The 26,148-nt window shown below is 49.9% G+C and overlaps 1 protein-coding gene across 3 annotated transcripts in view; it reads left to right on the forward strand.

Annotated features, from left to right (window-relative positions):
* NFAT5 (nuclear factor of activated T cells 5) overlaps window positions 1-26,148 on the forward strand; it is a gene marked incomplete at both ends in the record, with an annotated part of 56,570 nt that overhangs the window by 21,237 nt on the left and 9,185 nt on the right. For 2 of the 3 annotated variants that reach the window (XM_084270270.1, XM_084270269.1), the window contains 5 exons: window positions 2,701-2,826; window positions 15,523-16,081; window positions 20,855-21,047; window positions 22,156-22,346; window positions 24,216-24,388. In XM_084270270.1, the coding sequence (XP_084126396.1) occupies window positions 2,701-2,826; window positions 15,523-16,081; window positions 20,855-21,047; window positions 22,156-22,346; window positions 24,216-24,388 (1,242 nt within the window). Of the gene's footprint in view, window positions 1-2,700; window positions 2,827-15,522; window positions 16,082-20,854; window positions 21,048-22,155; window positions 22,347-24,215; window positions 24,389-26,148 lie in introns of those variants that run through there. The other variant, XM_084270271.1, reaches the window with a different exon arrangement.

Consider the following 26,148-nt stretch of genomic DNA (forward strand, 5'->3'; position numbering starts at 1 on the left):
AGGGGGCACTGAGCCCAAAGCTCCCCCATAGCAGACGGCGCGAGTCCGATGCTTCCGTGGGTCAAAGCAATTGGCATTTGCAGTGAAACCCCTTGATGAGTCGCAGCATCCTCACAGCAGCAGCGCCCAGCAGTGAGTATTCTCATAGTAACTGGGTGTCTGGCTTCCCACCTCCGGGCGTTATGCCGTCCTCTGCTTGCTGGAGCTGAGACTCCAACTGCAGAGACTTCCACGCTGTGAGACCCACGTGCTGCTTTCCCAAGGCAGGCAGCTCCCAGCCTGCCTCCTCCTCAGAGCACAGCCCAGCCTGAGCTCAGTGGGCAGGTTTGAAGTGTTTCTACCCAAGGCAGAGCAGGAAACAGTTGGTCTCCTGGTGCCCTGTGTGTTCCTGCTGCTCCAGGAGCAAATGCCTCCTGCATCCCTTTCCCATGGGATTCTCACTCATCGCTCACCCGCAGGAACACCGTCAGTACAATGAAAAAATTAACACTTCTCTGCTGCCTTCTCCTTGCTCACACATTCCTGCTCAGGTATCAGTAAGCTGCTCTCTGATTATGAAGTCAGTGGAGGTTTTCCCACTCCCACGGTAGAACAGACCTGTGCCTTGGCAGCCCCCTGCCTCCCCTCGGTGGCACCGCAGGTGGAAGGACTTGGTATTTCAGACAGGTTAGTTTGGGCTTTAAGTTTTGATTTGGATTCAAATCTCTGCACGTGCAAGGTAGGTAAAAATTGTGAGATAAAGAATAGAGGCACGATTCATATTTTTAATAAAGGCTAAAGTTTAGTGTATGTTTAAAGTACATAAGTGCTCATACACATTAGAGACACACGATATTCCTGAGTAATGAAGTGTAACACAGAGAGCTGCCCTCCTTTGGGGAGGAGAGAATGGAGTATAAAATGAGAAGCATCACTGTAACCATATCTCAACTCGACATTTTAAACTGGTCTGATTTATTTTACTTTGAAAGCCAGTTTTATGGTGGTGAAAAATCACGAGTTCAGAGGAGTGAGAAATCTGAGCCCCAGTAGCTGAGGGAAAAGTGAGGGGAAACCCCTCTTGGAGGGAACCACTGCAGCAGCTGTTCCTCGTAGTAAAACAGGAGGAAAAGGATGAGCAAACGTCTGGCTCCTCCTTTTGCACCTTTCCAGATCTTCAGTAAGCATGAGTAACTATTTCCCCCCCAGATTGTTCTGAATGTGTGTTTAGCTACCTCGAGCTGTCTCAATACTGTATGTTGTTTCAGCTTTATGGATAACTTCCAGTCTGCAGAGATCTCTGCTTGGGGCTGGGATTGCAACCTCTGGCTGCCAACAGCTTGATCATCTGCTTAAAATAAAGAAATACAGATAGAAATTCTGTTTATTTGTCATGGTACTGAAAATCAGCACTTTGAGAAGTGGGTGTAACTGGGGCAAAGTAAAACTAAAGCGTTGGAGGAGCTGGGCTGGGGAGGTGACCCTGCTTAGACCTCACCACCGTGGCTGGTTTGTGAGTCTGTGTGTCCTGTAAAGAGCATCCCTTTCCTTGGGCTCCTGGGAGGCTGTCTTGCAGTGAGAGCATTTGTACCCAGCACATCACTGTTCTGCTCGGTGGCACGGCCAGTGTTTGGTACGTGGTCTGTTGTTAATACACTTTGGTGTAGCTGGGGCTGTGTGTACAGAATTGCTGCACAAATATTTTGTACTTTGGGGTCAACTGAGTGTAATTGTTGCTTTAAAGGACTTTAAAGATGCACATTGAGTGTTCTGTGTCTGTCTTGGGGATCTAAATAATTCCTGTAAAGGAATTCACACGGGTTTGTGGTGTAGAGCTGTCGGTTCTGTTGGTAGCTGTTCGTTGAGGTTGTTGGCATCCCTAACCTGGGTGTTGGAGGTGATACACCTTGGCAGAGGTGCATCTGCAGCTCAGTGCTCCTGCCCAAGTGGGACTGAGTAACTTGGTGGTAGGTTCTCAGCTGTTGGGTGTATTGAGAGCTCAGGCTGCCTGAACTGTACAGTCACCGTCTGACTGTAGGCAGCGACTGAACATCAGCCAGCGCGGGGGGAGCAGGTTGACCCTGAGCTGTGCAGTGGCTGTGGCTGTTTCACAGCAGAGTCACACTGAAATGCCTTTGAGGTTGTCCTGCTGCACGGGCTCAGCCACAGCTGGAGGAGATGGTGGCAAACACGCCGGCACTGCGGCTTGGGTAGCGCAGGCGCTTTCGTTGGAGCATCTGCCTGAGGTTATGGAAGAGTCTGAGGGAGAAACACCCCACAAGCTGCAGATAAATGGAAGGAGGGGATCTTGCATCTGAAGAATTGATGCTCTTGGGCAGATGTTGTGGGCAGTCCCGTGGATGGAGGTACTAAATCAGTCTCTTCAGAAGCTGGTGGATGGTTGGAGGTCTGAGAACTGGTTTGTCTTAGTTTGTGAGGTGACTCTGCCCCTTCATCCTGAATGAGTGCAGCTCCTGTGGAACTTCACAGATGATTTCTTCATTTGAACAGGCTTGCATCCTTTTGTTCCCATCTTCAGAACACATATCTTCAAGGTGTTGTGGTTGGTTTTCTGAAACAAGGTTATTCCATGATAAGATCTCCTGGCGCTTCGCGAGACTTTTCCAGAAGGTTCTGGAAAGGTTGGAGTAGCATTCCTGTTACTAATTTTCTCTTACAGAACATGAACACATTTTTAATTAAATCTTTTCTGCCCAACAGAATCTGTCTATGACCTTCTCCCAAAGGAGCTGCAGTTACCACCTTCCAGAGAAACATCTGTAGCATCCATGAGCCAAACAAGCGGTGGCGAGGCAGGTTCGCCGCCTCCAGCTGTAGTTGCTGCTGGTAAGCATTCCTGTTTTTTCAGTTGCTTTCCAAAGGTTTGTAACGTTCTGGCCAACATGAACAGTGCTGGCAAAGTTCTGAGTGGAACAAGGAGCTTGTGGGGAAGTGACAGAGTTCATTCTAGGAGAATGTGGGTAATGTGAATTAGACTGAACTGGGTGATGGAAGTTCTTGGGTATTCTCTGTTGATGGTTCCTGTATTCCATGTGTTCATGAAAGAAGTGATCTGGCTTGTGATTCTGTTGTTACACAGCACAGACCCATCACCTCCTAGAATGCACTCTGTCTTCAGGGGTGCTACACCCCAGTTTGGAGCTCGGGCACAACGCTGACCATCTGTCAGACAGTGGATTCCAGCCAGGGTGGAACCTACAACGGGAAATCCCCTTTTTGAGCCATGAAGCTTTTACCAGAGGCAGGAGGAGGAGGAGGAGGAGGAGGAGGAGGAGGAGGAGGAGGAGGAGGAGGAGGAGGAGGAGGAGGAGGAGGAGGAAAGGTCACGTTTTCCTTAGGAGGCCTGAGAAAGCCCAGAACTGAAACTCCATTCGCACGTAGCGCGCTCTTGCAGCGATAGGACTTCTACACACTGATAAGGTGCAATTAGTTATTTTTCTAATTGACCGCAGATAAAAACGAAGCATGACCTTTTTATCTTTGGCTTTATCTTATTTCCAGTCATGTCTTAGACTTTAGTCTAAAGGCTCTGTCATTGATCGTTATTAAACATAAAAAAGTGAGGATTTAAGGGCAAAGTTCTGCCTGAGCTTGGCCTTCAGGGCTGGTTCTCACCTCCAGCTCTTGCACGTGTTAGTAAACATCTGTGCAGTGAGGGAAAAACGATCCTTGTAGGCACCATAGATGAGTCTGCACTGCAAAAGGGGTATTTTTTGGCATAATTTGATGCCCGTATTTCAGACAAGGTCATGTTCCACTTCCCTAATTGGCCTGAAATTGTTGCTTGAGAAAAATGTGTATAAGACAGATGAGGATTCCAATAGCTGCATTATTCTTTTTTCTCTCTGTGAGTTCAAATGCATTAAATGTTTGTGTGAGAATGTTTCCCAGATTTGCATGGTACAGGAATCCTGATCAGAGACTGGAGTGATTGTAGACTGGTCAGAGAAACTTTCCAGCACTGCTCACCATTCATGTTTTGCCAGACCTCTTCTGAGAGAACCTGTGGATTTAACTGTGCACAGTGGGACTGCAGCCATTGAAAGAATTTGATGGGTTTATTGGGTATATTGAAAGGATTGGATGTTTTTTTTAATCTCTCTTGTTCAAAAAAGAATTTGGGCATGTATTTTTAAAATCAAGATACTTAATGATGGGTTTGGTTCAAAGATGTAGCAGCCACCAAATCCTGTAGAAATGGGTCTTAAATGAACCAAAAAATCCCACAAACCTTGTTACACTCTAAATCCACAGACAGCTGTGAACTGCTAATTAATTCTTAGCTAACAGAAAAGACTTTAAAACTTGAATGGAACTAAATGTCTGTTACCTCCAGGTATTTAGTGTCTGCTAACAGCCAGCCCGGGTCCTTCAAAAACCCCTGAGAACACCTTAGTCCTGGTGGGGTTGAACTGCAGCACGACTCTAGTGAATGAAAAGCTCTGGGAAGTAGTGTTGGGGACTCTTTGACACTGGGAGGAGACCTCCTTACTGCTGGGCACTTCTCTTGTGTCAGAGAGTAGTTCTGCAAAGCTGTGGTACCAGAGCTCTTCCCACGTGAGCCGCAGAGCCTGCTGGATGCAGGGCTGGGACAGCCAGCCTGGGGGAGCTCAGTGTAGGTCTGGACACGCTTCTGGTGGCACCAGGAGAGGAGGAGGAGGAGGAAGGAGCAGTCAGGAAGGGTGGAGCTGGCTTCAATCAGCTTGTGCTGGTTTAAATTGTTTTTAGTCAAGTGTGGCTTTGGAGCCCTTCCATCAGCGGCTCCGTTAGGCGAGGCAGCGAAGGTTGTGGGTGCTGTTAAAATCAGGGTCACAAGTATGAAGCACAAGCAGCTACAGTTCTCCAAGCTGTTAAAAACTGTTTAACCCCCCTGAGGAACCTGGCAAAAAACCCCAGCAGAGCAGAGCCTGGCTTAGTTCCCAGTGCTGGTGTCGCTGTCCGCTGCTGGGAGGGAAGAACAGTCAGGTCATGGTCTGTTCTGCAGACACAGTTGGGGTGACCAGGAGAGTTCATGGGTGGGTTGTGCTGTGGGCACGTGTGAGGAGAGAGGAGCCCCAGCCCACAGCCATGTCCTGGTGCTCTCACCCAGCTCCCATGGGCCAAGGAATGGTGTCGGGTAGCTGTTGTGTAACATGTTAGTGGGGTTTCTGTTCGGTTTCGTTTCCTCCTGCCCTCCACCACATCCTTGAAAGAACATACAGGTGTCTGAGGTACAGGGTTACCTGCCAAACAGGTCTGTGGGCCTGAACAGAGACAGAGCAGAGAGCTGAGAAGAGCCTCCCTCTGCCCTCAGGAGGTAAGAGTTGTGTCAGACATACAGTGTACCCAGGGCACCCACATGGCTGGGTATTTCTGAGGCCAGGCTTCTGGGCTTTCTAAAGCTGGGGCAAACTCTTAGACACTGATGTTCCTCTGTTCCTATAGAGGTTGTAGGTGGGGGTACAAGGTGAGGTGGATTTACCCTGCTGTAGCTCTCAGTGGATTGGTTTACAGCTGTAGTTCCCCCCAGGTTCCTGCTGGGCAGGCTGATGAGGATTCCTCCTCTCAGCCAGCTCGAACTTGGCACCTGTGAGCTGGAGCTGGTAGCCACAGCACACCTCCCTTGGAGCAGGGCCCTTCTCCAGGGTTCTTCCCTGACTTCCAGCATCCAGGAGGCCTTTGCTTTTCACTGAGGCACCCAAACCTCCCCATTTTCTCAAGAGAATAGGACCCAAGTGTTGGGGCTGCATCCATTTATGTTTTAGAAGGCCAAGACTGCCTATTCATTTACATATTAATTCCTTGGGAGCAGATTATAGGCACCTTCTCCAGGAGCTGACACTGCCTGGGTGACAGGGTGGGGAGGAAGGATGGCCTTGCCAATCTGGTGTCCTCTGCCTGAAGTCTTGCCCTCATTGTGCTTAAGGCTCTGTCACTTTTATTTACTCTTTGGGGAGCGTTGTAGGTCATCTCCTCAACTCCTGGTTTAAAGGGAAGGGCTGAGAAGCCTAGAAAAGAGAAGGCTGTGGGGGGACCTCACTGCAGCCTCCCAGTCCCTGAAGGGAGCAGAGGAACAGGAGGGAATCAGCTTGTTCAAGGGCAGAGACTGGCAGGACAAGGGGGCTGGAGTGAAGCTGGAGGAGGGAAGGGTTAGGTGAGATATTAGGGGGAAGTTCTTTCCCGAGAGAGTGGTGAGGGGCTGGAAGGGGCTGCCCAGAGAGGGGGTGGGTGCCCCATCCCTGGGGGTGTTCCAGGCCAGGTTGGCTGGGGCCCTGGGCAGCCTTGTGTAGCTCCAGGCCTGGAGGTTGTTGTCCCTGCCTGTGGCAGGGGGTTGGGGCTCTGGGACCCTTGGAGTCCCTTCCAGCCCAGCCCAGGCTGGGATTCTCTGATGGGAAGTGCTGCTCACACGCTGTAGGTAGCAGTCAGTTGCAGCTATGATTACTCTGGGTAATGAGAGGATTGTGTTACAGGGAGTGATCCAAGGGGGTGGGAGCTTTTTACTTCTCCTCCTACAGTGAACATGGTTCGTTTTCTGCTTCCCACAGCGCGAGTGTAAGGTGGTACCTGCCTGAAATCCAGCTCAGTTGAGGCTCTTCTGTCAGTCGCTTTGCTGTGGGGTTTTGTTCCACACAAATCACGTTCTAGGTGGGAAATAGGCACTGCTGCAGTTCCCTTGGGAGCTTTTTGGAGGAGCAGGACGGGCTGTTCAGCAGTGATGACCTCGCAGGGACAGACTTCTAGTTCTTCCAGTTGCAAATTTGGTTTGTGATTTACAGAAGAGTTGTAAGAGTTTGAAAATGGAATGTTGCTGATTGGATTTTCATTAATTTGTTAAGAACTGTGTATCTCCTATTCATTAACCCAGACAAAAGAGGTATCACCCACTCTGAATACCAAGCAGGCAGGTGGAATTGAATAGGACTCTAGGATTTTGAGCTGCAACATTCATAACCTCAGCTGCTGTCTCAAGCTTCTAACTGTTACTCCTCTGGAAAGCAGAGGGCAGGAAAAGGATCAGGTTTTACTGTTAGAAACAGTTCTTGCTGTTTGAATTACAAGTGTCTTTGTTAGGGGACAGGAAAAGGAGCCTTTTGCCTGGTGTGGTACCATAAACACATGAAATATGAATCATCTTGTAGGCTCCATGCACCAGGGTGTCGTGCTGAGGAATGCCATTGTGAGCCGTGTCTGGAGGTTTCTTAGGAGGAATAATTGTGCCTGAAGCTTTCATAATGTCTTCTACACAGTGTTCTTGAGCTCCACTTGCAGGGAGAGTTGCTCAGTTCTCTTCAGGTGGTTCTTAAAGGTTGAAGAAATTTTTCACATTGATGAAGACACACTGAACAAGTGCTTCAGATGCTTAAAATTCAAACTGCTAATTGAAATCCTGTAACAAAGGTGCTGTTCTGGTGGGTAGGTCAACACCCTGTCCTTTGGGGATGATTCAGGGGTGCATTCGACCACCTGCTTTAAACAAGTGCTGCCTTTCCATCCTGTATCTCCAGTAACAGGGATGCTCAGACCTTCTGAGCCCAGTGAATGAAGCTGTCAGAGAAACATCTCTCTGCTTATCATCTCTTGGTTCTTTCAGCAGCACATCTTGGGATGAGCTGCTTCAGCTTGTTGATAATCTCCTGACCTGCTCCCCCTTTCCCACAGAGGCCAATATATATCTATATATCTATCTCCATGCTTTGTGTTGCTCCCCAGTTTAGTGTTCTCTGCATCATGTGCATCCCAGCAGTTTCCAGTTCTTGTCTCCAAGTGAATTCTCTGGTGCTCTTGCTGCATCAGAAGGGGAACAGAGTGAAATGCATTTCCTCAACTCTGCCTTCTTCCTCTTTGGATACAGTTGATCTGTGAGTGCTGAACATTTCTGGCTCCCAAACATCTGTGTGTGTATCCTGGGAAAAGATTTGGGAAACCACTAAACACCTTTTGTGATGGTGTCATTTCTGTGCCCCTGGAATTCCAGAGGGACAAACTGCTTGTCCCAAACAGGAGTAATTGGCCTTTTGATCAGCGTTGCCATTGAAGTTCCTGCTCTAAGCAGTTTGGGTAATTCTAATTAAGAAAATGAGGCTTTGCTTCTCAATTGCTACTGGAGAGAAATGGATTAAAAGATTTGAATCATCCATGGAGCAGAGCCTGGGTGCTGAGGGCTGTGGGTCATGTTTTCCACTGCTGAATGAGGCTTGGCATCCTCCTCAAGCCAAAGACTCTTACTAAAGCTTCAAAATAGAGATGCAGGGGGTTGTTTTGGTTGAGTAGCTACAGTCAGGCTCCTTGATTTTGATTTTAAATGAAAATATTTTGTCAATTTATCATCCTTCCTGGTGTCATTAGTCAGTTTTTCCTGTTGATGCAGAAATAATGACCAGAAATTTCAAAGGGGATATCAGTGCTGCTACTAATTCTGTTATCCCAGGCTCAGGAGTAGAAGTTGTAAACAAATTATCAGGGGAAAAAAAAAAAGATTCTTCTTTGTAGTTGCTCTCCAAAGCCTGTAAAAACTTCCATTTCTTTGTAGGCTTTTCCCTTCCCTTTCCCACCCCCCTCCCAGTTGGAAATGCCTTCCTGTGGCTTCCTAGGAGGATGTCTTCCCGGGATTGCTGTCTGCAGAGTGCTTGTGTGGGTCGTGTGTCAGGTCCTCCTTGCTTCCCACCTCAACTTCAACCAGCTCCTGATGCTCTTTACAACTGCATCTTGCTGAGGCTGCACATCAGCCTGTGCTGCTCGGGCTCGTTAGTGCTGATGTAGATGGGAACAAGCTCGTTAGTGGTGGTGCTGGGTGGGAGAGGCCAGGCTCTGGGTGGGAGAGGCCCGGCTGTCGCTGGGCACGGCTCGGTGGTGCTGCAGAGCTGCCTTCATCACTCTGAGCTGTCTGCTGGGCAATGTGAAATCAAGAGATTTCTCTTACTGTTCCCATTTTAGGGAACTTTTTCAGACAAGGTGTCCTCTGCACAGTCAGCTAGAATGTAGCTGTGTGTGACTGTGCTGTGCTGTGCAGAGCAGAGCTCCCTTTGGTTACCTGTAAAGGATTATCCAGGTGTACTCTAGATCATCTCTCCTCATTTTTTCCCCTAAATTCAGTCTTCCTGAAGCTCCTGCAGTCAGTAAACCCAATTTTCCAGAACAGCTTAATGAAATGTAAACTCTTTTATCATTCTGAGAACTTTTAATGGCAAATTCCTGCATTAAATGAGTCTTGTTCTTATATAAAAAAGCCTTTTTCACTTCATGACCAGATAATTCCCCATTCCTTAATGAACAATGAAAACCCAAGCCAGTGAAGGGCAAAAAGACAATGATCTCATCCTGTTTGGGCACCTCTTTGCAGTAGCAGCATTGAAGATGTGATGAAGACCAAGAGGAGGAGTTCTTAGGGAAAACCCCATGTCTCTGAAGAACCAAAGAGTCTGTTTTGTCAATCCAAGTCAGTTCCATCAGTCCTGACATCAGCATCAGTTGCTCTTGGGGTAGCAGGTTATGGGGGGAGCCGAGGAGAAGATGGGTAGAGCTTGAAGAGAGCAGCTGAGGGTCCTAGAGATCCACCTTGCTTGTCCAGTCCCGGTGGGGAAGGATCTAAGGCACACGAAATCTGTGTGCATGAGCCATCAAGAAAAGATCTCTTCAGATACCTCAACTCAAGTGTTAATTTAATAACAGATGTCGTTTATAACAAACCCAGATTGATGTATTTACCCAAAGTATAATGCACTGCTTGGTTCAGCATGTGAATGTAAGGGGAATTTACACTGTTGGGCTTAATGTAAATTAAATTAACCTTCCTATCTTGAATCTGAGTGTTTTTAATAACTGGTGAATTGGATTGCTTTATTATATTTGCTGGGATGCTAGTTTTTTTCTCTATTAATACACTTAACTTGCATTCTAGCTTCGCCATTCAGAGACAGGCATCGAGTGGTGGGTTGTGTGACAATGTCTGTCAATAGTGAAGACAAATAGTGCCAGAGACACTTAACCCATCCAATCTCACCCAGGGTATAGGTCGGTCTTGTTTTCAGACTTCTTCATAAGTCTCTTTCCTTTCTTTCTTTTTTTTTTTTTATTTTTTTCCAGTTTTATTTCTTTTTGTTTTTATTTCTAAATAGTGGATTGATACTGATTTGAAACTAAACTTTTTGGAAAAGTTTTTTGACATCAGTAATACCAGAAGGAGCAAAGTAGAAACCCGAGTTTGGCATGTGAGGTGTTGAAAGCAGATTTGCAGCCACTTTGTAAGTTCTGGTTTTTACCTGGAAAACCTTTGGCAGCACAAGGGTTGATGGTGGAAATTTTGCACGTATCGTATCCTTCAAGTTTTGTTCTCAAATTGTCCCTCTCCCTCCAAATAAACCAGTTAATGCACAAAAGTCCTACCAAGAACCTGACCTCTTAGATAAATTAACCCAGTAACAAATGAAATAAGCAGGTGTAGTTCATATGTGAAGCAGACACACCACCCAAACCTCACCCTGTGTGGTGAGCTCTCATTTTTGACACTTCAGTGTTTTTGGAAGGTAGGGACAGGGCAGCGTGGGTGCAGGGCAGGGGCTGAGGGGAGAGGCTTTGCTGGTCCTGGTGCACAGGGAGCTGGAAGAAGGACCCCCAGTGTGCTTGCTCTCACAACGTTAAGCTTTCACGCCTGGGAGATGATTTGCTTTACCCTCCAGCTGCAATTAAATGAGTAAATAGAAATCAGGGTGCTGGTGGTTTCTTGAGAAGATGCTAATCCTTGTAGTTAGGGATCCCTTTGGGAAGAACAGACAAGGATTTTGGGCCTGGCTCCACATAAGTCTTACCTAAAGACCTCCTCAAAACCAAGTAGTGAGAATTTAAAAAAAAAATTATTTTTCCTGCCTTTCAGACCTTTTTTCCAGAGGCTGCAGCCTTGTTTGGCCTCACAAGATGATAATAAGCTGTAGAAATATGTCATTGCCTTAGTTGCTGATTCAGGAGGTAATAAATCTTCTTTGTCCAAGGCTTCGTGCTGTTGAAAGGAAAAGGACGGCGCTGGTGTGTTCCTGGGGATGCTCTGCGCCTTCCCCTGTCTCTGATCTCACGTCAGCAGCCTGTGTTTGTGCCGTGGGCGGGCTGCACCCCTCCTGCTTTTGGCTTTCAGAAGGAACCCCAGTTGCTCGGCCTCTGGCTGTGACTGTAATGCTGGTCCCTGCCTGAACGGGAGGGAATGCTCGGGAGCCATAGGTGCCTTTCAGGGCTTTCTGGGAAGCAACTCTACAAGTGACCGGTGCCGTCATCGGCTGGGATTGCTTTGAAGCCTGGTCTTGCTAGGAGGAGTAATTAGTGACTTTGCTTTTGTGCTGGACTCCAGCATGAATGCTGAGTGTGCTAGCACTTGCTTACTTCCCATCGTTAATTTGCACGTGATGGAATGGCTCCTTGTTGGTGTGTCTGAAACAGGGCCAGCGCTTCCTTATGCTGAACCCTTGGATCCTGTTCTGCCTGGCTGGGAGCAGGGATGCCTTGGAGGCCCAGGAGAGCAGGGACACCTTTCGGGCCTGGCTGGGAGCAGGGACACCTTCGGGGCCTGGCTGGGAGCAGGGACACCTTCGGGGCCTGGCTGGGAGCAGGGACGCCTCTGGGCCTGGCTGGGAGCAGGGATGCCTTGAAGGTCCAGGAGAGCAGGGACACCTTTCTGGCCTGGCTGGGAGCAGGGATGCCTCAAGGCCTGGCTGGGAACGGGGATGCCTCTGGGCCCAGGAGAGCAAGGATGCCTTGGGGCCCGGGAGGGCAGGGACAGTCAGGGACACTCAGAGCCTGGGAAAGCTTAGCCCAGGCCACAACTCCTCAGTTACTCATTTCAGCGACCTGACGTGTTGCAGAGGTGGCAGTGAATGGATTCAGGAGGCTTCGTTTCAGCAGTGATCAAAGTTGCTCTAAGGTGGAAGTAGCTTTCTCTCTCTTTTTCCTTAATTAAGAAGCAGGGAAAGGCCCCACCTTGGCATGCTGGCACACGCTTTGCTTGCAGTGCCCTGGCTGTGTATGTGCCATAACATGTGCTTGGCTGCTCCTCAGCGTGCTTGCTCTGGGAAGCAGTTCTTGTGTTGAGCCTGGGGTACAGTACATGTAGCCTTGTGTTGCACCATGTGCCCTCCCATTTGAACTGGGCCCTGTCAGTGCGAGCACTGGTACACTGTCCATGGAAGAGCCACCTCGAACAGATCCCAGGACTAAAGAAAGAGACCTCAAATTAAAGACATGCTTCAACTGGGGCGAGCTCGTCCAAGCTTCTGCCATGCTGTGGTGTGGCTATGTACCCCCTGCCCACGGGGGTGCTCTGCTCCCTGGCTGCATGGGGGGTGATGGTATGAGCAGCGTTACTCAGCACCGGGCAGCATGGAACCCTCCCACCTAGCAAAGCAACACCACCCACGATGGAAAGACTGGAAACTTGGGATTAAACCCCCCCGCTAGCACCCTGAAACACCCCAAACTGCAGCGTGTCCGGCCGGGCGCTGCTCTTCAGGCAGCCAGCACAGGGTGCTCTCAGTGCCTTTGGGTGGGTGTAAAACACGGGTGGTTTATGTGTTAGAGTAGGTCTGTGAGTTCTTATTTAATTATTAGCTCAGAGGGAGAGGCGCTGGCTGAGGGCCTGCAGACCCCGAGGAAGCTGAGATTTCACCACATTCCTTAGGATTTGCATAACTTAAAACGTTACTAACGCAATTCCTCACTCAGCCCCAAAACAGGCTTGAAATGTGTGTATTTGCTTGAGTGTGGCCAGTTCCTTTCCCTGGCTGTGCCATGTGTCACAGTTCCTCACCCCTTTTCATTGGTGACATCAGAGAAGCCCCTGGCCCGTGCTGCTTTGTGCCCATGGGTGGCAGTGGCATTCCGTGCAGGGCGTAGGAGGCTAAAGAGCTTTTCTTGCTGCTACTGTTCAGCTTGATGCTGTTTGGGCAGTCAAATCTCATTGTTAGGCAGGGGTGACTGATAGGTGGAGGAGGGTACCAACCGATTTCTGAGGGACAGGTTAATTGTAGGAAAAAACCTGGAGGGGAGTTGGTTTTGGGTAGCAATAATGATAGCAACTGTGTTACTGCTAAACACTGTGCCCTAAAACACCGCTGCCGTCCCCAGCTCTCTGAGCTTCATACTGGGAAGTATTTTTAGTGATGGATTTTTGCCCCTCCCAAGAAAGTGAGGACAAAGTACAGTCGCTGCATTTCGGGACAGGGTCTGCCCGGTCTTCAGCAGGCTGGATTGTCCCTTCAAGTCTCTTCTCTCTGGTCTTTTAAAAGACCTTTCAAAAACATTCCTGTTGCAAGGAGAGAAATCTTTGCTGTGAATGTCCTGAAGGAAAAGCCTTCCACCCCCAGAGCCCTGCTACCCGGGTCAAGGTCCATCATTCCCTTTAGGCCTTCGCAGGGGAACACGAGCGGCGTGTGTGCTGCGTGGGGCCGTGCACGGCGCTCGCCTCCACCCCACAGAAGGGTTATTGGTTTCTAAACGGGGGCAATGCCACCAGCCCCCAGTCCACCCCAGTGTCCCGCCTGGCGCAGCGTGTGCGCAGGACCTGTGCTGCGGGAGAAGTGGCACTGGAGATGAATTGTGTTCCCACAAAGCAAACCAAACACCCCAAAGAGCAATGAACTTTCTCACCTCAAAGTGGCTGCAAATCAGCTCCTAAATATTGTCGCTGCAGTAAATACCTAGATTGAATAGTTCTTGCCAATCCTATAAATGTTTTTGAGAGAAGCATTGCATTAATGCATGATATGGAAAGGATAAATTTGCCTTTAAATTGGAATGCAGTTCGAGTGACTGAATTCTCCCAACTTCAGCCACTGTATTTGCCAAAGAACAAACTGGGAAATGGAACTGGTATCATTCCTCTGCTCCTGGTTCGCTGGCAGGTTCAGCGAAGGGACTTCCCATGAAGAGAAGAGCAGTGCAGCTTACTGACAAACCAGAATGCCCACACGATTCTACAATCTGACGTAGCATAGGATTAATCTGCAATTCATTTAGTGCAGGAGAGCACTAAATGAGTTAGATGGTTTAAAAATCATCTATCATCAGTCACCCAGTAGTGTTGGGCAGGGAGGTTTGCTGTGAAGTACGTGTGTGGTGGCTGAACATCTTCATTCTGGTACTTTTAAATAGTTGAAACTGGATTAAAGAGTTCAGCTCTCTCTAAAGCCTTCAGGATTGAGAGATTAACAGAATGTTTGGGGTTTTTAAAAAATCCTACCCAACAAGGAGAGCATCACCTTCCTCTTAATAGCTGTTACCTCTCCAGCACCGGTAACTAGCTGAACAATTATGTGTATATAAATCATGTGCAGTTTGTTTCCAAAGTTAGATAATCTCTGGAGTTCTGGTTTATCGTGTAAGGGGTGGCCAGCAGAGCAGAAATCCAGCAACTAGCATCTCCCCCAGTTTAAATCTGAATATAAAAGTCAGTAACCCCTCAGTGAGCTGGGGCTGATACCTCAGTAACTCGGGGACAGCCCGTGTCTGTCCCTACTGCTGGTCTGGGCCACCTTTGCAGCTGATGTGTCTGTTAAAATTCCCCCATAGAAATAACGATGCTGCTGCTCTCCAGAGGCCTTGAGGGGTTGAATGGTGTAGCTGCCCCTGGGTGCTTCTCCAGCAGATGGGTCGGTGTGACCCTGGGGGAGTCCCAGCCCTGTTAAGTGTCCCATTTCACGTGAGCCTCTCAGAAGGCTGTCCCAGGCTGTCTGTCCCAGGCTGTCTGTCCCAGGCAGGCTGTCCACACAGGGGACTTGGCTGAGAAAGGCCAAGACGATTCTGTCCCAGTGACCCAGAATCAGATTGCAGGAACTGCCCGTCGCCTGGTCTCAGCGTGTCAGCAGGGCAGAGATCCCATCCCTGTTCCCATCCTCTGGAGCAAACAGCTGTGTCACAGAGACTGATACCAGTTCCATTTTGCCTACCAACTCAGTTGATTTTATATTTTATTTCTCATTGATGATGGAATAATCAGCAGCTCTTTTTCTCATTTATTTTCTCATATTTTTATTCCAGGATTTGCCTCTGAAGCAGGGAGTGTCTGCATTAAAAATGACCTGTAGTTCTCTGCTTCATAGGTTAGAAACTTATTTTAATATTTTGTGGCTAAGCACAGTCCCGTCTTTTTCCAAAATAAAAAATTCCAAGCATAACTGCTTCAATTGGCATTGAATGTGGATTTATAAAGCATTTTGCATTTGGGGCTTCCAATATTTTAGATGAAATGGCTTCTACAGGAGTACCTGGTCCAGCTGAGGCAATGAAAGCTCTGTTTACCTCCAGCCATTCTCACGAATTAACGTTAAGTTCTAAAACCAAGCTGATTCCAGTGGATCACACTGAGTCTCGTTTGGGCATGTCCAAAGTCCCGTCCTGGCTAGGCTGTGCTGCTTTAAGCATTTACCTTCTAAAACTTAACCAAATTCCAAATATTTGTTGGGGGAAAGAAATCTGTTTGTAAATCACTTCATTTCAATGGGACTGCTATAGCCAGCACACACAGAACCATGTATCTTGTATTGACTTCTGAATTATACACCGCAGATGCTTCTTCAGCTCCTTCCTCTTCCTCCATGGGCGGTGCTTGCAGCTCCTTTACCACCTCTTCCAGTCCTACCATTTACTCTACCTCAGTCACCGACAGCAAGGCTATGCAAGTGGAGAGCTGCTCCTCAGCCGTGGGGGTAAGTACCAGAGGGGTAAGTGACAAGCAGTTAACCAGTAACGCAGTCCAGCAGCAGCAGTCAACGCCGAAGAGACACACAGTCCTGTACATCTCGCCACCACCTGAGGACTTGCTGGACAACAGTCGGATGTCCTGCCAGGATGAGGGGTGTGGATTGGAGTCAGAACAGAGCTGCAGTATGTGGATGGAGGATTCACCCTCCAACTTCAGTAACATGAGTACCAGTTCCTACAATGATAACACTGAGGTGCCACGTAAATCACGCAAACGAAACCCAAAGCAGAGGCCAGGGATCAAACGCCGCGATTGTGAAGAGTCCAACATGGATATCTTTGATGCCGACAGTGCCAAAGCGCCTCACTATGTCCTTTCTCAGCTCAGCACGGACAGCAAAGGCAACTCAAAAGCAGGAAATGGGTTGGTATCTGCTTTTTTTTTTTTTTTTCCCAAAAAAAAAAGTCCTATCGCCATATGTAAAGCCAGACTAATAAAACTCCCCCCACCCCTCAGCAAGTGTTCTGCTCAGGTTCTCACATAAATCCCCCCCTTCTCTGCTGCTCCCTTTTGCGTCCCAGCCCACCACAAGCTCTCATGAGGCTCGCTAATCTGTAGTGAGAAGATAAAAGCTAAACTGCCCTGCCATAGTTGGATGCAGGGGTGATGAGCTCATCTCTGGTCTTTTAAGTGAAGTTCCTAAAAGATTGCACAATTCCATTTCTAAAATGGCAAGGAAAACCTTCTTGTGCTTAAAAAAAACCCAGGCAGGAGTGGACTGGACGCACCTTAAATTGCAACTTGTGTGCAGGATTTTATGTGAGGATTTCAGTCTGTGCACTTCACCTGCTTCTGTTTGTCTCTCTCTCTCTTGATCCCATGGAGAGAGCGATGGGAACAGAAGCTACTGGCGATTTCTCATCGTGTAGATTAACTCATCCTTTTTTATCGACTGTTAAGACGCTGTGGTGAACCAGATCTTGGTTTTTTTTTCCCTTGTGAATTCACTTCTGTATTTGATTTTTTCAGAAATAAATCTCTACTGCGGTTTCTCTCTGTGCTTCTGGGTTGTGTGCATGCGTGTGGCTGGGCGTGGGCACGCCCGGGTGGTGGCCTCCCATCTCTCCCACTTCACACTGCTCCCCCAATGCATTTCAGTGGTTGCTTAGAGAGGAGTGAGTCCATCAGTTCACAGGAGTGTGTTGAAACCTTTGTTTTACTTGTTAACTCGCTGCTTCTTTGGGACGTTTGTGATGGTCAGGTGGATAGATCAGGCCTTGCAATGGGTTCTTTTTGAGGGGATGCATTTTGTTTCTGGTTTTCCTTTGGTGTCTGTGCTTGTAGTACGTTCTAATGTTCATCAGAGGAATGGTGAATGTGAAAATTTGATTGATGGGAAAGATTATAAACCTCTAATCCAAAGGGAAAGAGCCTGGAGTCTGCATTCCCAAGGTCATCGCAGTTCCATACTTAAAATTTCACTCTGAGAAGGTGATTGTGAGAAACTCTCCAGAGTGTGCTGGCCTGGGGACAGCCCTGGGGATCAGAAAGTCTCCAGAGTGTGCTGGCCTGGGGACAGCCACAGGGATCAGAAAGTCTCCAGAGTGTGCTGGCCTGGGGACAGCCCCGGGGATCAGAAAGTCTCCAGAGTGTGCTGGCCTGGGGACAGCCCCGGGGATCAGAAAGTCTCCAGAGTGTGCTGGCCTGGGGACAGCCCCTGGGAAGGCCATGCTGGCTGGTGTGGGAACCACTGGCTCCTTGGACTGCTGGGTCTTTGGGTCTCTCTGTACAACAGCCACTCTAAGTGTGACTGCAGTTCTTTTGGCATCTCTCTTTGCCAGTGGAAACTGGTGATGGAGTAAAACGTTAGTACATGGTGGGCTGAAGCAGCAGACGAGTGGGTGGGTGTAAAGCTGCTGCTCGAGCTGGGCAGGTGCCTCCAGCGAGCACAGAGGAGCTCAGGGTCCCCCTGAACCAGGGAGGAAGCTTTAGTGACAGGCTGTGCTGGGTGAGGGTAAAGGTGACCCCAGGATGGAAAGGGGAGATGCTCTGGAACAAGACGTGTGATCTCCATCCCAGACATCACGAGACTGGAACGCTCCCTGACATACAAGGGGCTGGCTGGCGAGGGCAAGTGTTTGGTGGCACTGCCAGCAGCGCTCTGCCCATGGGGCAGGGAGATGTGGTTTTTAACCCAGAGTGTCCTGTGCCAGGGAGACTGAACCCAGAACTCCTGGGGAGCAGAGCCGTCCTCCTGGATCCGAGCTCTGGGGTGAGGAGGGGCCAGGTAGCAGGAAGCTTGACTTGCTGTCAGAGCACAGAGTGTTGGCATCACAAATCTAGGGCACAGGAGTGACTCTTGTTTAACTTCCCAGCCCACTGGAGTCCAGCCAAGGGAGTTGGGTTACTTTTGGCCTCCAGCAAAGGGCAGGGGAAGCACCCTCACTAGGGCAGGTGCCTCAGAAGGGACCCACAGTGTTGTCTTTGAGCGAGGAAGGGAGAGAATATGTTCCTGTGGCAACTGTTGAGTCCTGTGAGAGCTGTTTTAGAAACAGATGAACTGCTGGGCATTGAGGGCAGAGAGCCTGGGATATCCAACCTGCTTAGTCTCACTGCCAGGTCCTCCCCAGCACATCCCAGTGCAGGACCAGCCCAGCCCTAACTGGGGCCTGCCACGTACACTGTGTTTTAGAAGCACTGGCGCTGAGCAGACACTGTCTGGTAACAGTTACAGGCTAGTAAATACATCCATGTGTGCATGTAAAATATTTACTGTTGCATGGGCATGGTTATTAGTATGCAAGTAAACGAAATTACAAGGGGAAGCGATGCCTCCTCTCCTCACAGCCTGAGGAGACAGAGCACTTGTCAGGTGCTTTCATGTCCAGCTGATGGCATTGAAAGCAGTGGCTGCTTTTGCTTCCCAGAGGGACAATGTTCAGGTAAAAGCAGCATAAATGTGACGCTGGAGGGAATCTCAGTTGTTGACAACTGAGGTAAGTTGGGTTTTCAGAGGGGTTTTTTACTGTCAGGAGAAGCGAGTTGCACTGGAGAGGCTGATGTGTTAACGTCACGCTGCTAAAACTCGGCTTTTCGAGCCTCCAAGTTTAATTTTGATGGCTGCCTTCAATGCTTCCCTCCAGGATTCCATGTCCTCTCAGTATCCCGTGTGGATTTACAGAGCTGGAGCTTCTGAGCATGGCCAGGTCAGCCCAGGCCATCCACGGGATGTCTTTCCATGGAGTGTTGTCCCATGGCAGCAGCACGGGCCCCAGGCACACCGAGCTGCGCGATGCCATCGCTGAGGCTGCCCGGCGTTCCTTCCTGCCTCCTCAGGAAGCTGGGGCATCGTAGCTGTGTGGTGGAAAAGCATGCAAGAGAGAGAAGGGACTCACTGAACGTTACTGGCTGTATTCCCTTTAATTACAAGGCCACTGGAGTAACGTCCTGACAGGAGCAGTAAGGTCATTAGCTAACGAGCTCGATGAGTGGTTCCTCTTGACTTCCGCAGGGGCGAGGGGCATGGCCGTGGTAACTGCAGTTTTAGCCCATCTGACTAAAGGATCTAGACCATTTGTCTGTCTGCATTGGAGAGCAGTGTTGTCCCTGGCCTTTTCCTAGAAGGAGGTGTGCTTTTTACATTGTCATTGTTGAAGCAGCTGTGGCAGAGCACGGGGATGCCTTGCCAGGGAGGCGGTACTCTCGCAGGGTGCTGGGTACCAGGCTTTGTCTACATCCTGCCTCCCTGCTCCTGCTGGCTCAGAGAGAATCCTGCAAGGCAGCCTGGGATGCTTGGGAGTGTCTGTCCTGGGCTTGGCCAGGGGACCCACAGCCTGGCCAGACAGTCTGCAGTGAAGTGCTTAACTTTACAAACAGAAAAAAACATGAATTCAATCCCTATGGAGCACAGACCTGGTGACAGCTTGGCTGTGTGTGTTTTAACCCCCTGGCACGGGCAGTAACAGGTTTGGGAAGGCCTGGTAGAAATAAAGAGCGCAGCAAAGGGGACTTTGTGGGCTGTGAGACGTGGTGGAACCCAGGGACAAGGTGCTTGGCTGTCCCTGGGTGGAAGAGGCTCTGTGCAGGGGCTGGAGAGCGACTTGGGGCGTCATACCCTGCCTCATGCTGCTTGCTACGCAGCAGCAAGTTTAGGGGAGGGCTGCCAGTGTGACTCCTCTGGTGATGGGAGGACAGCACTGGTCACCCAGCCTTTGGGGCAGCAGCAGAGGATTTTGAAGAAAAAGCCTTTCTGTCACCCTTCTCCCTGAGAAAAGAACCCCCTGGATCAGTTACTGCCACGTTACACACTGAAACAGGGTTTGTTCTTGAGTGATTCACACCTGTTATTATAAACAGCCTCTTTCAGAGCCATTAGGGGTGACTTGGGTAGTAAAAAAGGAGTATTGCATTTACCTAAATTCACTGAGCCCTTCTGGCACCTGCCACAGCACCTTCATGTTCACTAGCAGCCAGTATGTTTGTGAGAGCTCGGGCTCTTCCTACAGACCCACTCAGTGTCAGGTCAGGAGTTACTCACGTTAAAGGGAGCACAGAAGGGACCGTGTGATGTTCCTTTTGGAGGCTTCTTCCTTGGGGTTTTAACTATGGAACTGACCCAGGACACAGCACATCTTGCAGATGCTTTCCCCAGGAAAGCAGAGCTTTCCCCAGGAACTGATTGGGGTTTAATGCAGATTTACCCACCGGCTTTGCCAGAAGTTAATCCTGGAGTTTGCATGGATGTGCAGGTTGAGGCAGGGACAGGCACGAGGCTGTTTTCCTATTGTATCACTGAACCTTAAATCCAGTTTGGGGGGTGTCCATGTGGATCTTTGGTACAGAAGCAGCACAGCTTGTTTGGGTAACACCAGGCTGTACCACACACTATGCAGAAGCGAGTGATGAGCTGTCTCCTGTCCGTTAACGTGGTTTAACACTAACTGCTTTTCCCTTCCTTTATGTTTGCTCTCTGAGAAGCCGTTCCTGGCTGCACTGGATGGAGGAGGCAGGAAGCACCATTCCTCTCACCCTGCAGGTTTCCTTCTCTGTCCGAAAGAGAATTCAGTTTGCTCCCAACTCTGAACCCTCCACCTGTTAATACACCCTCTTTATCTTTCTAGCTTTGCAGTGATTTAGTCTGTTTTTATTGGGGAGCTGCTTATAACATCTTTGTAACGATCTGCTTTGACTTCCCAGAGCATCAGAGAACCAGAAGGGAGCTGGAGGGAAGAAGACCCCAATGTTGTGCGGTCAGTACCCGACTAAGAGTGAGGGGAAGGAGCTGAAGATCGTGGTACAGCCAGAAACCCAGCACAGGGCTCGTTATCTGACCGAAGGCAGCCGAGGCTCGGTGAAAGACCGGACACAGCAAGGCTTTCCCACTGTGAAGGTAGGCTGAGAGCCAGGGGGGTACAGGGGTTCCTTCCCAAGGGATGGGAGCTGGTTCTGATCCCAGAGGCCTGGGATCTCTGTTTTTAAGGGAAGGGAGAGACTTTGTGGTCTCTTTGCTGCAGAGACTGTAGCTCATCTCTTCTTGCAGGTAACGAGGTGTGTTTGTGTTGCAGAGCTACAGGGGAAGGAAGGTTTATGCCAAGGCAGCGACACACACTGTGACACGTGTCCTGTGAGATGCAGATACATGAACTGGGAACAGGCAGACACTTGAGGCAAAACTAGGATAGCAAAAAGCTGTCTGATTGCTGGTGACACTGGGTCCCCATTAGCCCTTACTGGTAGGGACACAAAACTAGGTTTCACTGAAAAAAATACTTAAAAGTTTTGGGGGGAGGAGGCTGTGTTTTGGTTTTTAGGAGGAAGTGTCTGAACCCACATCTCCAGTGTCTGTCATAAAGATCAACCCAGGGTGCATGTCATGGGCTGTGCTGTGCGGTGTGGTGAGCAGCACGGGGGGCTGTGGATTTGGAGAAGGAGGGAGGAAGAGAGGAGGCAGCTGGATGGATACTTAAAAACGCAGCCTGCTTCGTTCAATGCCTTAAGGGTGAGATGAGATGGCAGTGGCTTGCTCTGAGCCAGGGGTGAGCAGCACTCGGGACTGGCTGGTGTCCTCAGTCCTGCAGATCAAGGGGCAGGATCAGGATAGAGCAGATGCAGTCAGGAGTCCAGGGCTGCAGAGCTCCTGTCTCCTCAAGTGTTTGCTTGCTTCATTTGGAGCAGAGAAAAGGGCAGCTGATGCAATTCACCTTCCTCAAAGCGGGGAGAAGTCGCTGGTGGTCAGGCCTGGCAGCCAGCGCAGGAAGGCTCTGCTGTAAGCTCATCAGAGGATGGGGACCAGAGCCCAGAGGGGAAGGAGGAGCTACAAATGGAGAAGCAGCAGGAGGACGAAGGCCACAAAGAGGTCTTTCACTCTGCTGCTCAAAAGGCAGAGGGTTCCAGGGTCAGCAGCGCTGGGAGCAGATTCCCTTCAAATCTAGCTGTGCAAAGTGCCTCCTCTTTTAACTGGGAGGCACCTCTGAACTGGTTGTGTTGCTGTGTTCCAGCTGGAAGGTCACAACGAGCCCGTGGTGCTGCAGGTGTTCGTGGGCAACGACTCGGGGCGGGTGAAGCCGCACGGGTTCTACCAGGCGTGCAGGGTGACGGGGAGGAACACCACCCCCTGCAAGGAAGTGGACATCGAGGGCACCACTGTCATCGAGGTCGGACTGGACCCCAGCAACAACATGACTCTTGCGTGAGTAGCTGTTAACATCCACGAGCCTCTTGCCAGGAACGGGCCCTCCCTTTTGCTCAGCAGGAAGCCTGGCACACCTTGGCACTCCATGGCACACCTTGGCACTCCATGGCACACCTTGGCACTCCATGGCACACCTTGGCACTCCATGGCACACCTTGGCACACCCCAGGCGCTTAGTGAAGTGACCTGAGCATGAAAGGCCTTCAAGTTGTGTTCTTAGTTTGGGTCTGTTACACTTAATCACAGAATCACAAGGTTGGAAAAGACCTTTAAGCCCATCGAGTCCAACTGTCCCTGTCCTGTGCTGACCAGCTCCCTGAGCACCTCATCTCCCCTCTGTTAAACACACACAGGGGGGTGACTCAGCCCCTCCCTGGGCAGCCTGTGCCACAGCCCCACAACTCTGCCAGGGAAGAACTTTGCCCTCCCAGCTGAGCTGACCCTGCCCTGGGGCAGCTTGAGCCCATTGTCCCTTGTCCTATCTCCTGTCCCCTGGCTGAAGAGACCATCGCCCACCTCTCTGCACCCTCCTGGCAGGGCAAGGGAGGTGGGGAGAAGGTCTCCCCTCAGCCTTCTCCAGGCTGAACACCCCCAGCTCCCTCAGCTGCTCCTCAGAGGATTTGCCCTCCAGCCCCTTCCCCAGCCTGGTTGCCCTTCTCTGGACTCATTCCAGGGACCCCAATGTCCTTCTGATGGTGAGGAGCCCAGAACTGGACACTGCTCAGACTAATCTGGTGTCTCCTAAAGCTTTATCAGGTCACTTTGCTCCATTGGTTTCCCATTCTGTTGGAACAGTGATGAGCATCTTCAAGCATGACATGAACTCCAAAGTGCCACTCCTTCCCTTAGCTGCCTTGTCTAGCAAGCACAGCCTTGTGAAGGGGAGGGGGATATGGGCATCTTCAGAGCCTGCTGGGCCCGAAAGGCTGCGAGCTGTGGCTGGGTAGTGAGGCCACACTCTGGCTCTTCTCCTCTCTGCCTTGCTGCACCTCTGCCGTTCCCACCACGGATGCTCCTGCTTTGCCCAGGGTGGGCAGCGTTTTGGGTGCAGGTTCCAGTTCCCTGCAGTGGGGTTCTGAGCCAGCAGCACCTCCTCTGGCTTAGATCCCCCAGGAAACTTGAGATACAGGTGATTCCCTGACAAGCTTTCTGCACGTGCCTGAACAGCCAGACAGGGAGCAACCTGCCTCAGACTGTGCTTGTCGGTGGGATGTCTTTTTTTAGGGTCATGTGGTTGAAAGCTGCCCCTCTTTACATAGAAGCTGGGTGTGTTTCAAGGGGAGACACGTTTCTTCAGTGTACAGTGTCCACTCCTTAAGCAGGAGAAGGCAGTTTGCTACCAGACTGAATTGATTTGATCTTTTGAATATAAAATACATCCTGATGACAGCTTTGGAGACTGCCTCTTCATGAGCCTGGAAGTGTTAATGTAAAACCATCCAAGGAGAGAGACAGGAGAAACAGGGAGGAAGCAAAGTTTGGCCCAGGCTGTTTTCCCTAAAGAGCTCCTGATCCAGAAGAAATCTTCCTGGTGCTTCAGTGGTGCTGTGGCACCTCTGCCATGTCCCCTCCAGCACCACACTGTCCTCTCTGCTCCTAGCTCCTAGGCCCTCCTGCAGCACAACCATTTGTGCTGCTCAGGTTGGGTGTCAGCTGGTCCCTGTGTTCTTTGCAGTGTATGGGGATGGTGGACAGCCAGGCAATGTGATGGGAAAGGCCAGGTAGAAGTTCCATGTAAATAAAACCATCCACATAACATTCCAGTAATTACTGCAAGAGTTTGGACTCGGTGGCTTGGGAACTGGTGGAGAGATTATTAAAGACTCTGAAGTTCCTGAATAAACTCTGGGCTGGTTTGTGTCGTAGGGTGGATTGTGTGGGAATCCTGAAGCTGAGGAATGCTGATGTGGAAGCCAGGATAGGGATTGCTGGCTCCAAGAAGAAAAGCACACGTGCCAGGCTGGTGTTTCGTGTCAACATCACCCGCAAGGACGGTTCCACCCTGACTCTTCAGACACCCTCTTCCCCGATTCTGTGCAGTAAGTACCAAGCTGAGGAGCTGGTATTGTGGGATGCTGGGGTTTGGTGGGATTGCCATGAAATGCCTTTGGGAGGGGAACCCAGGTTATTCCTTTCCCAGGGTTTTTTAAATGGATGGAGCTTTCCAACTGATGCATTGATATGGTTGGAAAACACATAAGTACATTCTCTAGAAACACAGTTGTGTCTGCAGCTCCACTCAGCTCAGTGCAGTGCTGTAGTATCTGCTGTCAGTTAATATTAAGACTTACCAAAAACCCCACCCATTTTTTGTAAAATCCACCAAAAGTATTTCTGTATGTGTTTCATTTGTATCACCACCTTACTGGTGAAAGATAAACTGATACAAATCACACAGGAACAGCAGTGGAAATCATCTCCTGTTTTCTGAAACACCTAACAGTCCAAAACTTGCTGCTCTGAGCAGGAGCTGAGGGCCTGAGGTGTTTTAGAGACCAACTTTAAAACAGGCTTTTGGGCCAAACACGCTGGTTTTGATGCACCTTGTGCTTAGCTTGCTGGCAAGGGCACCCCAGGATGGGCTTGTGAGGGCCCCTCGCAGCCTCCGTGCTGTTTGGTGAGCACCCCTGCTCATACCTGTGTCATTATGGGCTGTGTTGTGATGGGGCAGGGAGGAGAAAGCAGGGTATGGGAGTGGTGGCATGCTGAGGGGTGTGAGAGGTAAAGGAAGGAGGAGAGAAGGAAAGAACAGTTTTCTTTCCATAAATAAAGTTTTTCTTAAAAACCCTCAACAAACCAACCCCCACCCGAGAGCCCCAGTCAGGAGTGAACTGGTTTGCTTTTCAGCATGCTGGGGGTTGGGCAGTTGATAAGAAAACCTTCCTGATTGAAGAGGTCTCCCAGGGGTTTCAGAGCATCTCTGTTGCTGGAGGGGAAAGAAAGGAACCACAGCTCTGGTTAGACTGGTGTCTGTGGGGAATGACGTGGGGACACCTGGTCCTGATGTAACTCAGGGTCAGGAGGGGAATTCCTGAGGCTCTTGCCAGGCTCCCCATGTGCCTCTGCTCAGAGTAACCTACTCTGAGGTTACAGCAACTTGCAGTGCACCTCAGTGACCAGGCAGGGCTGGTACACACGAAGTGGCTCATGGATAGGGCATCAGATGTGGTTCTTTGTGCATGTAGCACGTTGCATCCAGCTCGTTAGCCACATCCAGCTCGTTATGGCCACGTGCTGTCCCCTCTGCTGTCACTCCTCAGAGCTGTGGATGTTCTCAGAGGCTCAGCAGTGTTCCTGAGACCCTAGGAAAGCCACGAAGTAGATGCAGGCTCTTTATTTAAGGTCTGGGCTTAAAATAGGCTTTGTTAACTCGTTAGCAAACCTAAACCCAGTTACTCTTCAGAAGTTCATGTGCCTCCAGCATACTTAGTAGCTGTGTAATGGTTGCTTAGGAACCTGCTGCAACAGTTGTAGGAAAATCCTTTCTGAAAGGTCCCTGAGAATACTGTCACTAAATGCCACCTAAGTGCAAAGCACAAGCTTACCCCACTGGGATTTTTTGCTGTCTGGAAGAGGTGGTTGAGAGACCTTTGGGAACCGGAGTGAGTGAGCGACATATGAACCACGACAGGTTTAATAAAGGCAGGAGAAAAGGGAAGGGATGATTATGAGCAGAGGCTGAGGGAACTGGGCTGGGTCAGCCTGGAGAAGAGAGAAGGCTGTGGGGGGACCTCACTGCAGCCTCCCAGTCCCTGAAGGGAGCAGAGGAACAGGAGGGGAATGGGCTTGTTAAAGGGCA

This window comes from Gallinula chloropus (assembly GCF_964237585.1).
Source record: "Gallinula chloropus genome assembly, chromosome: 13".
Lineage (NCBI taxonomy): Eukaryota > Metazoa > Chordata > Aves > Gruiformes > Rallidae > Gallinula > Gallinula chloropus.